Source organism: Pleurodeles waltl, chromosome 2_1 (genome assembly GCF_031143425.1).
Source record: "Pleurodeles waltl isolate 20211129_DDA chromosome 2_1, aPleWal1.hap1.20221129, whole genome shotgun sequence".
Taxonomy (NCBI): Eukaryota; Metazoa; Chordata; class Amphibia; order Caudata; family Salamandridae; genus Pleurodeles; species Pleurodeles waltl.
In genome coordinates, this window is record NC_090438.1 from 768,018,567 (window position 1) to 768,035,066 (window position 16,500).

At 44.6% G+C, this 16,500-nt stretch overlaps 1 protein-coding gene across 3 annotated transcripts in view; it reads right to left on the reverse strand.

Annotated features, from left to right (window-relative positions):
• MYLK4 (myosin light chain kinase family member 4) overlaps positions 1-16,500 on the reverse strand; it is a 608,560-nt gene that overhangs the window by 248,370 nt on the left and 343,690 nt on the right. The window contains exon 1 of one of the 3 annotated variants that reach the window (XM_069217880.1): positions 14,416-15,496. The exons of 1 other annotated variant lie outside the window; for it this stretch is intronic. In XM_069217880.1, coding sequence (XP_069073981.1) covers positions 14,416-15,072 — 657 coding nt within the window. In that variant the 5' untranslated portion in view covers positions 15,073-15,496. Of the gene's footprint in view, positions 1-14,415; positions 15,497-16,500 lie in introns of those variants that run through there. One more of the 3 variants, XM_069217890.1, reaches the window with a different exon arrangement.

Below are 16,500 nucleotides of genomic sequence, written 5' to 3' on the forward strand. Positions count from 1 at the left end.
GAGAGGCACAAAAAAAGCATGAAATGACAGAACTCCAAAATTCCCTCTTAGACCGAGGCAAGCAAAGGCTGGCTCTGCACAATCCGCTAGAGCGATCCCAGTACCCTTTGGGATTTTCTTCTTCAACAAAAGATCCATGAGAGAGCATGACTTGAAAAGAAAGCAAGAGTAGAGGAGTATCTGTCCTTTGTAAGACAAGACTACTGTCATACTACAGTAGAAAGACGCTTGCATCTATGCCATATGATTAATCCTCTGCAGGCTAAGAACTGTCAAAAGGTTTTTTTAGCCCCTGCTTGCTTGAAAGTTATAAAAAACTTGAAAATGTATAAATTTACATCAGGGATCAAAGCTCAGGGTTTTCTAGATTCGCCATCTTGAAGAGGGCAGTGAAGGATTGAGAAATGTCCTCTTGATCGTGTTCTAGATCTTCTGATCATGATCTTGTCTGATTGAAAATATTCCTTTTTTCTATTCTATATTTGGTTTTCACTTTTTTTCTCTTTCTTCTCAGTCTTTCTTTCTTTTTTCTCCCTCAGGCAGGAGAGTCATTGGTGTTTTGGAGCTCCCCCATCTCAGTCCACTGTAGTTGTCCCAGATCCAGGGCTTTTTCACTCCCTGTGGGTGGCCCCAGCACTCTCGCTCTGTGCTTGGGCATTGAGGGGGATCACTGTGTTGGGAGGAGTGGGAAAGGGAGAGGCATTTCCATGTCAGTGTGGGGAGAGAGGGCTTCTTGGGGTGCGGGATCTGCATTTGTTTTGGGTTGAAAAAGATTTGGGTTTTCCCCTGAAAAAAAAAAATAATATTTCTGATCATGATCTAATCCAAGATGAAGAAATGTGTTTTATGCTTGCAGTGCTGCCCTGGTGGATTAAGGACTTCGGCACTGCCAGGCTGTCGACTGATGGCAACCTGGTGGTGCCGGAGGTCGGACTGTGGCGGCTCTGCCAGGGTCATAATGTGGAGACCGGACCTCTGCTCTGGCAGCGGTCCGACCACCACTGCGAGTCTGGCGGTCCTAGGACCGCCAGACTCGTAATGAGCACCTCAGTTATGAGATAAAAGAAAGACTCATGCTACATTGTGTAAACAGCTGTTATGTTATCTTATGATTATTTGTATAACATGCTAATCACCAGAGAGGGTATTGAGGTGCTTTGCAGGTGTGTAGGTGGCTGTCTCCCATGTAAACGTGTTCAAAGAGCCGGGTCTGTTTTGGTACATGAAGGCCACGTGTGCTAATGAGATTCCGGCTGAGAGGAGGTGCATGGGTAGTTGGTGGAAATGTATGTGGCTGCTGAGGTAGACAGAGCCTATTTTGTGCAGTGCTTTGCATGTATGTGTAAGGAGCTTGAACTGGGTGCCTTTGTGTATGGGGGCCAGTTAAGTTCATTGAGGTGTAGGGTGATTTGGGTGCGTTGAGAGGATCAGTCTTGCTTCAGCATTTTGGGTAACTTGGAGCCTGTTCATGAGTCGTTTGTTGATTCCTACAAGGAGAACTATCTGAATTTAGAGTACAAACATACTGGAGCACTCATAAGTAATGATCCAATTGAGCAATACCTACAAAATTAATTACCATTAGTTAAAGCCAAAATAAGCAGCTTTTACAGTAATAACTGAGATATAACTAATAGGAATCAAACAAATGACTTCAGCGACAAAGTGTGGAAAGTGTTTGCTTGGGAATTGTGGCAGAAGAATGTAAGAAATAGAACAGATGCTATTTACAATGAGGGAGGTAAGTAGATGAACCAGGTGAGATAAGTAAACATTTTCAAGAGTACTATCAGGATTTATATTAGGAAGAGGCAAATCTCACAACAGATCTTATTAATGAAGAGGAGTTAAAGGATGTCATAAGTATCTTCCTGCATAAGAAAGTAGCTGAATCCAACAGAATCCCTTGTGAATTTTATAATGTCTTTTTTACCAGTATTACCTCGGTTTGACTTGCAATAATTAAAGAGGCATAAAGGGGCTTCAATAAGCCACAATCATGGTCTGAGACGGATATAGTAATATTCTTTAAAAAAAGATAATAACCTACCAGGGTCATATCGCCTGAATTTCATAATTATTAGACATTGAAAAATATATTCCAAGGTTACTGCACTCTGTCTCAGGGGGGTTCTTTCCACAGTAGTCTCACCATGCAACATGGATGCTTTTAGGGGGATAGGCACTATCAACCACTTTCAACAAGAAGTAACACTGATAGATATAGCCTCCTGAAATGGCTATCCCCTAGCACGGATCCTGGTGGATGCTGAGAAAGCTTTAAATTGAGTGACCTGGTTATTCTTTGGAGAGTTATTGAAATCATGGTATTTGGATCACAGATTATCCAATCTGTTCAGGCACTATATCAAACACCAATTGCTAAACTGCAGATTACAGATAAGTATTCTGGTAACATGAGCATAAGATGTGGAACGTGCCAGGGCTGTCCTTTTTCCACTGTTGCTCTTCGTATCTTCGTCATTTATCTGGACCCCTTCCTATTCAAACTATTACACAATATATCCATAAGCCCCCTTCTCAACGAGAGCTATATTACATACGTTTTGGCTTATGCCACCGATGTTGCCATAATGACTACCTCCCCAGAAACAGCTATAGAGCAGTGCTACACAAACGTTTTAGAACCATGACCCAACTTTTAGAACAACGAACATTCACAACCCACCTAGCATTAAATGACATGTGGCAGGGGCAATTCTTTTTATGTAATAGTACACTTGCTTTCAAAGTTCTGGGAATTACCAACATTTACATTCCTAACAGCAGTTGTTTCTAAATATCACAACCTTGACCATGCCCTTTGATATGTCTTTATCGGACTGTGGCCAAGATATTGATCTGCTCGTAAAAGTGGCAGATTGTGAACTGCACTGGAGCTACACCACTTTTCAGAGGGGATGCTGGTCTGTAGAACCTGTTGATTAAAATCACAAAGCTTCCAAAAACTCTAAGGGCCTGATCTAGAGTTTGGCGAATGGGGTTACTCTGTCACAAACATGACGGATATCCGGTCTGCCACATTTATGATACAATAACTCATCTGCCAAACTCTAAATGATACCAGTGATTTTAGCATATTTGAAAAAAACAATCTACGGGGTAAAGCCTTGGGTGTGGCTTGCATTGCCAAGATGGCAGTCACTCACAGTTAGAGCTCCACTCCAACATCCCTGTTTGTCGACAGAATCCCTTGGCTGGGCTTAGCTGCCACAGCGAACCAGCCCCGTAAGCCCTGCCGGTGAGGGGGCCTCCACTGATCTGTCCCCAGAGGCAGCCCAGATGACTGGAGTAGAATGTGTCATACACTTTTGTGCCCTCAATAGGCGAAGAGCAGACGAATGAAACCACTCTCCCCCTACTTGCAAAACAGGCACTAGGCGGGTGCATCATCCAATAGAGCAGAATATCCCCCATGGGCTCAGCCAGACTGGTTTCGTTCTGATACAGCGGCTTAGGAGCTGCCATTGCACAACTGACACGGGCAGTGAGAGGACCCGACACCACCTGCGGAGACCTGCAGAGACCAGGACCATCTGCCAAACTACACTGGAACCCCAATTAGAACACTGGGGTGTTCAGCGCTTCTGGTGGAGCTTACAGTGGGTGCAGACCTACCCAGTGAGTAGACGATGATCTGTCAGAAACAAAATGCAGTGGACTTTGGATTTGGCCCACCCATCAGATCTTTAAGAAGTTCCATGATGGGAGGACTGTGGTCGACCGCAGAGGCATCCCTGACTACCATCCCACCAAAAATAGTGCCTGACACCCTGGCCACGAAAGCTTCACGGTGCCCCTTGCCTCCTGTTGGGGACAAGCTGGACACGGTCTTGGTGGCTTGCAAAAGCTCTCGGATATTTATGGAGACCAAACTGGGCTCCCTAGTGGAAGAGCTGGGTTTCTTCCATGACTACCATCACAATCTTGTACACCGGGTGGGCAGGAGGCGCTAGCTGCGATACAACCGCAGACCACGGATAACCTCTGCCCCATTCAGGACCTGCAGAGCTATGTATGTCCTTTCAAAGAGAGGGCAGAAGATGCAGACGGACGCTTCTAAAGAAGCACTGTCCAGATCCTTGGCATGCCTGAAGGAGTTGATGGCGAAGACATTCTTAGCAGATATGGTTCCAATCTTTTGTTCACCCAACAGACTTCACCCCATTCTTCTCACTGGAAAGGGGTCACCTTGTGCTGAGCATCGACCCCAGTTGGGGACGCCACTGCACCCGATCCTAGCTAAGCTTCTCCATTTTAAGGACTGGGACGCCATTCTGAAAGCTGGTAGGGAGACAGAATCATTGAAGCTTGAAGACAAAACCATCATCCTGTTACCGGACTACATCCAGGCGGTACAGCAGCAATGAGCCTCCTTTCTGGTGGTCAAGAAATGGCTCAACGGCTGGGCTTCCATTTCATCCTGTTATTCCCTGTCTGTCTCAAAATCCTCCTCAAAGGGAAGGCTCTCTTTTCCTCTGACCCCTGGAAGGCCTGGGATTGAACCGCTAAACACTGCAAAAAAACACGCACAGCGGACCAGACCAGGCCCCCCCTGTCAAGGGTTAAATGGATGAATCTGCCCCAGTATGGATCCTCCTCAACCTCCCCACCCACAAAGTCTCCAGCCCTGGAACAAATTTTTGAGGACATACACCAGGCAAGCCAGGTGATGTTGTCTCTGGAGGAAGGAACAAGGACCTCTTATGGAGACAGGGACCTGCACATCTTCTTCTCCAATGAGGGCTCCAACTCATCAGATGGCTACAGTTGGGAGTCCCAAGTCCCCCCGCTGATGATGCCACAGACTGCTGATAGCATGATATGACTTCTATCAGCAACAGATAAGTGCTGTCATAGACGGTCCCTGGCCGTGCCTCATGACTTTAGGCATGTTTCCCTGGCTTGCCTGTTGCTCTGAGAATGGGAGATCTCCTACTAAACAGAGACAGTGGTGCTGCACCCTTTCCCCCCTCCTCTCCAGATCCTTGCCTACCCATAGCCGAGCCCAGCTCCAAACCTATTTGGCAACTCAGGGTGACCCCATGCTTGGACACCATCCTTACTAAATTTGTCACTGTCCCACTTTCTTCAAAGGTTAACTAATTCTCTGTTTGGGTGTACTACCGGTTTTGGTAGGCTCTACATGTTGTTCATTTCCCCAATTTTCATAACCCTGTATTCCTTCCCTCACCACTCTGGCCAGGTAGCAATGCATCACTCTTAGGAGGGTGGGCGCGCAGGTGCAGCAGAGGAGGGGGACACTCCCTGGATTGCACTATATGCTCCAGACCAGCTTAACTCACCACACCCCCAATGGTTCCCCCCACGCACACTAGGTTCCTTACCCCGAATGTATGCGGCATGGACACAGCGCTGAAACACTACTGAGTATAGTCCTATCTCAAGTGCTAGTTCGCACACATTATCTTCCTTCAGGAAATGCACACTATAGTCCCGGAGCTGTAGCGACTGCAGAAGCGGTGGAGGTGGAATGAGATATGCTACCACCTATTTGCACCTGTTCTGTTTCAAGTCCTCAACACTGTCATTGGCAAAGAGGGGTTTTATGTTCTTGTGAAGGCTTACTGGACGGCTCTTGTATTCTATTGTGGAGTATCTATGGATCGGGGTTCTTTTGGACAGCACTCTCAAGCGTCCTGGCCCACAGCGCTCATACACAATGGATGTTGAGTAGGAACTACAATTGCATACTTAATATGCATCTAGACCTATCTTACAAACCACTCTCCCACTTCCCCCTCACATCTCAGACCGAATGTTTTGCAGGATGGGTTCAACTGTGAGTGTTAGTGGAGGTCTTGAGAGCTAAACACCCACACTGCTGGATCTACTATTTCTACTCAGTGCCCCACAACCTCCATGAGCACTTAGAATGCATTCTTTGCTCTCCTTTCATGCTGGGCTCCATTCACCATTCAGATTATCTTGGGCAGGTGGTGTTTAAACATGACGCACATGTAATGGATCTCCATTAGAACACCCTCTTTCCCACAACGCCCATATGGTGCCTTTCCAGTGACTGTTCAGAGGACACCAGAGGACTCTGTTTGCAGGACATGACAGTGGTCAATAGAATGTTAGAAAGGGAGATCGAAGCCACCAAACGCCTCTGGCCATCACTAGAATGTGGCGCAGAGCTACACACTTCTAATGGCCCGACCTTGGCTAAGGCCTAGTCACATCACACTGCTCCCTTGGAGTGACTTCATTGCTTTAACTTTAGTGCCTATGCAGCAAGGATGCACTGTGAGAGTGACATATCCAGCCATCTTCTGGCCTGGCTGAGCTGCCAAAATGCTCGCAGGAGCGATATACTAGAAATAGCTTTGCCCGCTGGGGATACCCTTTATGCACAACAAGACATTCTGCACACGTTCCTCAGTTATTACTCTGCAATTTACGAGTTCCCTCCCCCATCACAGATGAGGTGGGAGCCTTCTTATCAGGGCTCACTCTCCCTCGCATCCCTGAAACAGCCAATGGAGGACTAGACATGCAAATTACAGTAGCTGATGTAAAGCACGCCATCAGAGATCTGCCCAAGAATAAAACGCCAGGACTGGATGGCCTACCATTTGAGTACTACAGCATCTTCGCAGCGAGTCTTCATCCTGGGTTAGTGGAGATGTTCATGAGGCCCTACGCACCGGGAGTTACCTCTGTCTCTTCACAAGTCTCTCCTACTACCCATTCAGAAGCCAGAGATCCAACTAGCTTGTCCTTCTGTTGACCGTTTGCAATCCTAGGTGCTGACTGCAAGATTCTCTGGAAGGTAATGGTAGATAGATACAACCGGATACTCCCTGGGATCATCCATCCAGACCAAAACAGGCTATTTCCCTCACTGCAGTACATCCACAGTATCAGACGCCCCTTCCACGTACAGCACTAGGCACCAAAACAGTTTCTCTACGCAGCCTGCTTGATCTTAGACCTTTAAAAAGCATTTGATACGCTCTCTTGGGACTACCGCTTCCAGGTACTAGCTCGCATGGCGGTGGGTGACTGCCTTCTAAAATATACAAAACTGCTTTACACAAAACCTACTTACTGAGTCTGCCTGGGACAACTTGTCTCATTGTCGTTCACAGTGGGAAGGGGGACCAGACAAGTTTGACTGCTCTCCAACTTGCTCTTCGCAATCGTGATGGTACCCCTCGCCATCCACCTCTGCACAGAAGGAGAAAATGAGGGAATCCCCCTAGACAATGGAACACACACAATGTCTTTATATGTGGATGACTTGCTCCTGTATGTTTGCAATGTATGCTCCAATCCTCTACCCTTTCATACCACGCTGTACGCCTTTGCACATGCCGTGGGTCTCCGCATCAACTGGACTAAATCTTACATGTACTTGCTGCGTTCTGGTGCCTCCCCACAAGACATCCAACTCGAGGCCACCCCACTCAGTTGGAGGGGCAACATTTGGCTATCTTGGTGTACACCTTTATCACTCACCAGCCCATCTCTTTGATCCCAACCTGAAGAGAGCCCTATTCCCACTGAATCCAAGAATATGGTTCTGTCACCTCTTAAGCCCTGTCGAAAATGATCATCCTGCCCCAACTTCTATACTACTTTACTTACCTCCCTGACGTCCCCCCATGCCTTCTTTCTGAAAATAGATACCCTCCTGCAACAGCTCATTTGGGGTGATAAACACCATTGGGTTGCATTGAACAAGCTGCAGCCTCCTTTAGGCCAGGGCGGCCCTTTTTTCAAAGCATGCTATCTAGCGGCCCAATTGCAATGAGTATCGCGTTAGCTGGCAGGATGTAACTAGGGTAAAACATGTCAGGGGACAGGCCCTTTCAAACCAGCCATGATCAGAGGCTTCTTACACCGCAAGATAATTCCAATGTCCCCATGGTCCCTACAGACAATGGTCACGCAGCAGAGCATAGCCACAGTCCATTTCCTTACATGTCATGTTCGCCCCTATGCTCCAGCGCTCCCTCTACAGGGTCTCCCGTGACCCCCTGACTCTGCAACGGACCTGAGGTGCTGGCACAAGCAGTCATTGGATATGACTGGTGACCTGTTTGCTGACATCCATCTACTAAACTTCAATCAATTAGTCTCCGATGACTGTATGCCACTGGGCCACTTTCTCACATACAGACAATTATACAGCTCCTGCTCTTACAGGTCCACACAAGACGAGGATCCTCCAACCCATAGTGTTACTACAGATGGGGAAGGGGCACCACCTGATCACACAGATCAAAAAAGCGATCTGGGATCACATTGGGCTCCCAGTGACAGTGCTGCAAGGCAGGTAGGAAGATGACATTGGTAGAGCACTTCATGATAAGGAGTGGAAGCAGGCTTTGAAATTGCCTCAGCTGGTTTATCGTAGTACCAGATTTAATTTTCTATTGTACATCAGGCTTATTTAACCCCTGAACAGTTCAACCGCTACTTCCTAGATGTGCACCTGCAATGTCCTTGTTGCCATTCTTCAACAGGCAATCTGCAACACATGCTCTAGTCCTGCGCGGCCCTCTCAAGCATACTGACCTTCAGGACACGAAGTAGTGTGACAAGTCATGGAACTTGCTGGTATATACACATGCGAGGCCTGAGTCTTAGGTATATTTAAATGCAGAAAACACCAATGGGCGAGAATATGCTCTTCCTACTAGCAAAGAGAACCTTGACCATGCACAGGAAGATGGCTTTGACTCCGCCAGTTGCAGCTTGGCACAGGACAATGTGCAGTTAGGGAAAGCTGAAGGGGACAATGTTAGCAAAGATTAGGCCCACCACCTCTACAAATGCCCACTTTCTATGGCATAGAACACTCTCCTCGACCAGTTCCGACAACTTACACGGACTGCTAGTTCATTCCCCTGACCACAGTGAGGGCTCGCATACTCTCAACCGGGCCCTATCGGGACCCTACCCACACACAGCTTTGCCTCACTGTCCATCCACTGTTCCTCTCCAGCAGCGAGGTCACCTTTGCTTCGACTCCTGGATGGCACCTTTTGCAGTGGGCTCACAACTGCCCCCCACACAAGCTGCCTGATCTTGGCTGGTATCTTCATCCAGCGATTGGTTTCTGCTGTCCTCTGCCCCTGCAACACCTTCCCTCCAACTTGGCCCAGTTTTTTCCTTCTTTCCCAGATCAGGGGGTTGTGTTTTAATTAGGTGGTTGTCTTCACCTACGCATGGCAGCTGTATACAGGCACTCACACCACTCTTCAGAGACTATCATCCATGACAACTTTCAAAACGATGCGGCAATGTACTCTCTCTTATCAATTTCATTTTAAGGGACTGTATGATGTTTAAGTAGAGACCCCCTAGTTAGGGGAATTATATTGCTGTATCCCTATGTTTTTTCCTTAAAACCCCTAATAAAAACAGTTTAAAAAAGTTGGGAAAGGCTCCATATGGATTTTTTGTTTAAAGCGTGGCTCAGTGATACATTTTTATGTATATAAATATATAGGTAGATAGATATAGATACAAATATAAATATATTGCAGTTTCATATAGCACAAACATTGCCCAAGCATAATGAAGCAATCTACATGACCACCACATTACATTACATAAGGTCAGATTCATTTTATTTTAAGAACAGGAGATAAGGAATTTGCCCAGAGCCAACGCCAGGACTCAAATCTTGTTCCCCTGACCCAAAGTCGATACCTCTGGGCATTGGGTCACATCCATAATTCTCAGTTTATGTTTCAAACTCTTACACAATGGGATGGTTGCATAGGATTATGTATAGTGAGCACATTCTCTGTTGAAATGGCTTTTTGAAATAAAAAACAGCAGTGACAAATACTAAATGGTTCACCGGGAGTCTTGCTTGGCCAAACTTGCAAGGTTTTGGTTTAAAACTGGACTTAGGGACATAGTTCAGCACCTTTGCACCTGTGGAGTTGGAACAATTTTCAGAGTGGGGGTGCTAACATCAGTGTTACATCACTGAAGTCATAAAGATTCTGAAAAATCTTAGCTTCACACAAATGGCAGTAAATGTATTCAGCAAAAGAGTTGTGAGACTATATTATGTAGCTAGTGATGCATTCTCGAGCACACTGTTGCAACTATATTACTAAAGCAATGTGCAGTAGTACACTGTCATTTACAGACAGCACATTTTCTATTGAAATGGCCACTAACTTTGCATGGGCATATAGTTTTAGTAATAAAGCTATACAGCACATAAGTGATGTGTGAAAATCGGGGTTCATTTGTGTATCACCAAGTGTCTTCTTTGTTTCCTTTGTTTCCATCACACCAGAAGTATAAACAACATGCCTCATTTTTGCTTTCCTAACTGCTGATATATTCCAAAATATGTGTACAGTTAAATAACAGGTATTTAAATTTTGCCGTTTTACAAACAAATACATCCAACACCCTTTCCTTTCACACTCCACATACAACAGCAAGGCTGTCACACAGTTCACTTTAAAAATGTCTGTAGTCAAAGAAAGAAAAGTAAACACCAATCCCCATGTTAAAAGAATAAGTAGCCATTGGTTAGAACACACAGCTTGACATTTGACCTCTGTCTTAAAAGCACAGCAGGTGTGACAAGATATGTACAAATTGTAAAGGCATTTTATTTATTGTTCTTTCGTGACCCACCAGAACTTTTCTGTGACTCATCTTCTATAGAGGTCATAGAGTGAAAGCTAATTTGTCAGTACAGTGTCAGGATATTGTCTGAATAATAAGAAAAAACAGACCTTAGCCAACTATTTATCAACTGCAAGACAGCAAGAAGGTTAATAAAACACTTCATCTTGGTGCGACCCTAACAATGGCTAATGAAAAAATAACTGATTTAAATTACACTCTCTAATAAATAAGATCAAAAATAATTTTGATCTATGAAGTAGTTTAACCCTGACCCTCATTTTTCTCTGTAATGTAATAAAGCTGTTGAATCTGCCTACATTTTTATAATTATTTAGAGCTCCACCGCTATATGAAAATGTCAAATCTTTTAAAAAGATTGACTCAATATGTACCAAATTTATATGGGAAGGTAACAATGATTATAAATATAAGTTTCTGAGGTTACCTAAAACAAAAGGTGGCTGAGCACTCTCAAAATGTAGACATTATTATTTTTCAGCATTTATGCAATACATAAATTTCCTTAAAATGGGCCACCGGTCTGACAACCACCCATTAATGTATGAGCTTAGCAGAGACTCATTACTAAAGGGTAATTATTTTTTTCAGAACAGATAAACTTCAAAAAAGTTTGGTTTAAGGTAGCTCCCATCGCACTAAAGCTCTAGAAAATATGGAAGAAACAGTTTAAGATATGTTTCATTATGATATCACTTTATGGAGCTCCTCTTTATTCCCTCATTATTCCATGATAACTAGGTCAAACACTGGAAGATGCTATGGGTCTGTTGGTTAGGTGATTTATATAGAGACACTACTTTCCTCCCTTTCACCTAGCTTCAGGAACAATTTGGCCTACCCAGGTACTTGTTTACATTCTTGCAAATTAGGGAGTTTATACTAAGAATAGATGAAAATCTACCTAACTTTGATAGGAACCAGCTGTTATCCAAGCAATGTAAAGCTAATAAGCAAATAGCTGGTCATTTTTACCACATTTTCTCAGAAAATAACTAATGATTTTGATACCAGGACTGAAAACTGGACTATTAAACTTGAAAATAATATAACCATGGATGAACTTTCAAAATCAATTAAATATGGTAACCACACCTCTGTTATAAGCACATTTAAAAATGCAGCATTTTAAAACTGTATTTGATTTATATCAAACTCCTGTTAAATTACATAAATGTGGCTGCAAATCCTAATGACCAATATCCACGATGTTGTTTACTCAGAGCTGATATAGTTCACACTTTCGCTAACTGCCTGTGGCTGCAACCATTATGAGGCAAGATAACATGTTTTCTGAACAGAATCTTGAGGGAATCAATTGATATTATTCCCAAATTTATTTTGTCAGGAGTCAATAATGACATTAAAAAAATCAAGCACAAAAGTCGACACTCTATTTCTAGCCTTGGCCACAGCCCGGATCTGTTTAGCTGCAGCCTAGATCTATAGTAGGCACTCCGCTGTTCATCAATGGAAAGCTAGCCACCTGGTGAGTTATAATCTTGAATGTTCACTGTTATCACTGTAAGGGTAGATCATACCGGCTGAGGGGGGAAAGGATATGGAGACCTTTAGACAAATGGATTGATATGTTGAAATCTTTATTGAAGATACTTTCCATGACTTATATATATTTTTGTATTCCTTAATATATTCGTTTACTAGAGGCCCTATTTCATGCTGTCATGTATTCTTTGCTATGAATTCTTTATGATAGATTATACTTCAAATAAAAGAAACACACTGACAATGCCAACAGGTCTGGATTTAAAGGAATGATGTATGGTAATGTAGAGCATTACAAGTAAATAGCATGGGAACAGATAGGTATTTAAGTGAACGTAAATAATTCTATAATAATATTGGTGTAGGTTAAAAGGTCAGGTAACTGTTGCACTATCACGCCTGACCTCTAAGTAGCTTAATGACTGCTCCCCTTACATCTGTGCTGCAGCCAGACATAAGCAATGAAAGATGCCTGAAAGTTCAAGCCCAGGCAACCGGATAAGTAAAAACATATAGCCCCTCATTCTGATTCTGGCGGGCGGCCTCAATTCAGCCCTCCATAATACCGCTCCGCGGTCAAAAGACCGCGGAGGGTATTATGAGTTTTTCCCTTGGCTGGCGGGCGGTCTCCAAAAGACCGCCCGCCAGCCCAGGGAAAAACTCCCTTCCCACGAGGATGCCGGCTCGTAATCGAGCCGGCGGAGTGGGAAGGTGCGACGGGTGCTGTTGCACCCGTCGCGTATTTCACTGTCTGCCAAGCAGACAGTGAAATACTTGTAGGGGCCCTCTTACGGGGGCCCCTGCAGTGCCCCTGCCATTGGCAAGGGCACTGCAGGGGCCCCCAGGGGCCCCGCGACTCCCCCTCCCGCCATCCGGTTCCCGGCGGGAGAACCGCCAGGAACTGGATGGCGGGAGTGGGAGTCGGAATCCCCAAGCCGGCGCAGCAAGCTGCGCCGGCTTGGAGGATTCCTGGGGGCAGTGGAAAACCGGCGGGAGACCGCCGGTTTTCCCGTTCTGACCGCGGCCAAAGCGCCGCGGTCAGAATGACCAAGGGAGCACCGCCGGCCTGTCGGCGGTGCTCCCGCCCCCGTTGGCCCTGGCGGATTGTATCCGCCAGGGTCAGAATGAGGGCCATATTTTCTAAACAAGGAGGGGGTAGAATGACAAGAGCACTGTGGTACCATCTGGAGTTCCTTTGGTCTTTTTGTGGTATGCTCTTCAGAAGCTGCATGATATGAGTCTGACTGGAAAAATGCATCATTTATTGAAAAGGTATAAGGTATTTCTACAATATTTAAAGGCATGTTCAAATTCAACAGGCAAGTTTTTTGCAGCCAAAGCTAAATCGTTATTGTGTAGGTATGGTGGCTGCTTGGATCCCCAGTTTTTTGCTTAGTAACAACTCTATTCTGTGCCTTACTCAACTTCCTTCCTAGTCAATAAAGGTTAAGAGCGATTCCTAGGCTTACATCTATGTTTTTCCCAACTGTACGCTTGGAAATCTATAAAAATCACATAATTCAAGTCGGTGGTAGAAAATGACATCTTTAAGGGTAGTAGAAAAGTGCATGTATGCAGATTGCTCATTCTTTCCCACCAAAGGAAACATTTTCCCTTTGGTGACTTTATTCTCCTTTGCACCCAGAAAACATGAAGAAGTTTAGGGAGCTCTGACATCCTTCATGCACACTCACTCGAACCTTTTCTGAAGTATTTTCACCTAGATTTAGGAATGAAATGCCTTGGGAATGTTTGTGGGTATACCCACAATGATCTGATTTGTTTGTTTTGCGACATTTACAATTCCTGGTTCTCCTTTTGGAACCTCATTCATCTGAGAGATTTCTAAATGTTCGGAATGTGGATAATCCAGCAACCTAGTGGACTTTCCTTAGTGGTAATTTCCACCTGTAAATGCAAATTACCACAGGTTCTGAGAAACAAAATCTGTAATTTAAAATCACAGATTGACACCATTTGTCTACCTAAGAAACACAGTTGCAGAAAAACATCTGAGCATCTTATATTTCACACACTCAAGGCATTCTTGATAATAACAGTCAATTTCCTAACATTTTACATGCATTTTTAATTCCAATGTAAAGAGTTGTTTAATTCTGATATTTTCTTAAGTAGCCTTCAAGAAACTCACACAGCATTAAATGAAGCATCAAAATGCCATGGGTTTAAAGAGGATGAACAGTGACACAATCAAAGGAGTGACCCAAGACTCACCTTTTCTTTCCTTTTTTTAGGAAGATAATTTTTTCTGTCAGACAAAGCTCGCCCCGCGCAGGAAATTTTAGTCCTGTCAGTCTTTCCATTCTTCCTCTGCTTCACAGGCTTGGGTCTGGGCACCTCTGGTCCCTTCAAAAGAAGCTCAGCGATTTTTGACGTTTTCAACTTCGCCGTCAAGAATCTTATGAACTGTTGTATACCCAACACAACGTGTTCCACCCCGTCCAACCTCTTGATTTGTTGTTCGGTGCACTTGTTCATTTCTGATAGAGTCTGGTTCATCTCCAGGCAGAGCTCTTTTGTTTCCAAAATATCCTCGATTCCCGTGCTGGCCGGATCAGGGGCAACCTTCTCTGTCCTCGATGTCACTATTTTTGCAATCCCATCGACGTCATGACAAACATGGTCAAGCTTCTGGAGGACGTTGTCTTGCACTGTCAAAAGTTGGTCGATCTTGTGGCTGAGGAAGTCGAACTTCCGATGCATGTCGCTGGAGTTTTCCGTGGGCCCGTCTGCCTGCAGCGGGTGCAAGCTGAGGGACGCCTCGTCTGTTGGGGTGGCGGGCCCCTGGTGTTGTAAAGCGCGCGGGTCGAACCTTTTGGCCAGTGAGTTCACAAGCGACGAAGTCGAAACCTTCCGGCCGGGCGTGCTCATTTTTTCAGCTTACTCAGGGAAACAAGAAGGGTGCTGCCGAGTTTCCTGATGACGAAGCACAACAAAATATGCTTTGCTAATTTTAATTTAGTCTTTCTGTAAATACCTCCATGGCCCTTCAAAGTACATATCCAGTTCCAACCCTCGCAGGCTCTTTTCCTCGCGGCTCGAAGCCGGATTCCCTGACTTCACGATTGTCCTCCGAGCACATTTCGTGCACCTACATGGAGTGTCTATGGCCGGGTCACGTAACAAATAGTTTGTCCCAGAGTTGTCTCCCAACCCGTTTAAGCGGAATGAAAACAGTGAGGGGGCCTTTGCTTTGCATCCTAAATGCATTCGGGATTCTGACGTCAGGAAAGGAGAGGACAGGGCTATTTGAACAGGGTGGAATTTGACAGCTTGAGGGCAGCAAGTTTACCCGAGAGGCCTCTCGGTGCACCAGGGTTTTGCCAACCATACGTCTGCTTGTCAGAACAACACATGTCGCCTGCTATGTGATAGTGGTGCTTAAAAAGAATGAGGGCTTCTTAAGGGGAACCTAAATTTAGAGCTCCAAATGTTTAGGTCTCAGTGTTCATTTGAAAGGGCAGACAGCCAGAAAAAATAAAAGAAGTCACTGCTTTCAGAGACAGAAATAGGAAGGGGGAGATTTACGTTCTACAACAAGATCAGCTGTAAAGCTACTGTATGTTTAAATCTTTGGTTTAGTAAGTGGTATTTAGCAGCATCAAAGTCGAGGAATGCACCCTGTTTTTATTTTTTAAAATGAAAAGGATACCTGCATAACCTACATGAAATAAATCGCTGTACAGTAATCCGGGGTCAAGGAATGACATCACTATTTAGCAGAAGGCAGCAATCTTGCTTAACAATGTTAAAAGCCTGACGCTGAACCTTGACGCAAGTCAAGTCCTGGAGGCCCAATTTACTGCTGTTCTCCAAACAGGTTTAATCTGGAATTACCTACCCAAACTCATTTCACACATCACCCCAGGTTCATCCTGAGCATCCTTTTTGGTCTCACTGATTACTTGAAAACTGATATTTGTGAATTCTCACATGCCTGTGTACGGCCATTTCTCAGATACAGAAATTAGAAATCCCAGCTTTGCTGCTTCACACCAATTACTGTGAGTAAATAACTCAAAACATGTACTCGCTGTCCTTTTATATTTCCTTAATTGACCCTTCACAAAGAGTATTTTAGAATTCTTTCTGGCCCCATATACCACGAAGGAAATAGCAGGGACACCGTACATGTATTTCTTATATATTTTCTTTTTCCTTGTGTTTTTTTCTTCTGAATTTAATGTCTTACTACATGGTGCAATAGATTATACATAGTGATGGACCCACGAGTTCCACCTTTTACCTCCACGTAACTCTACTTTCTACAATGGCATAATTTTGCTGCTAACACACTCA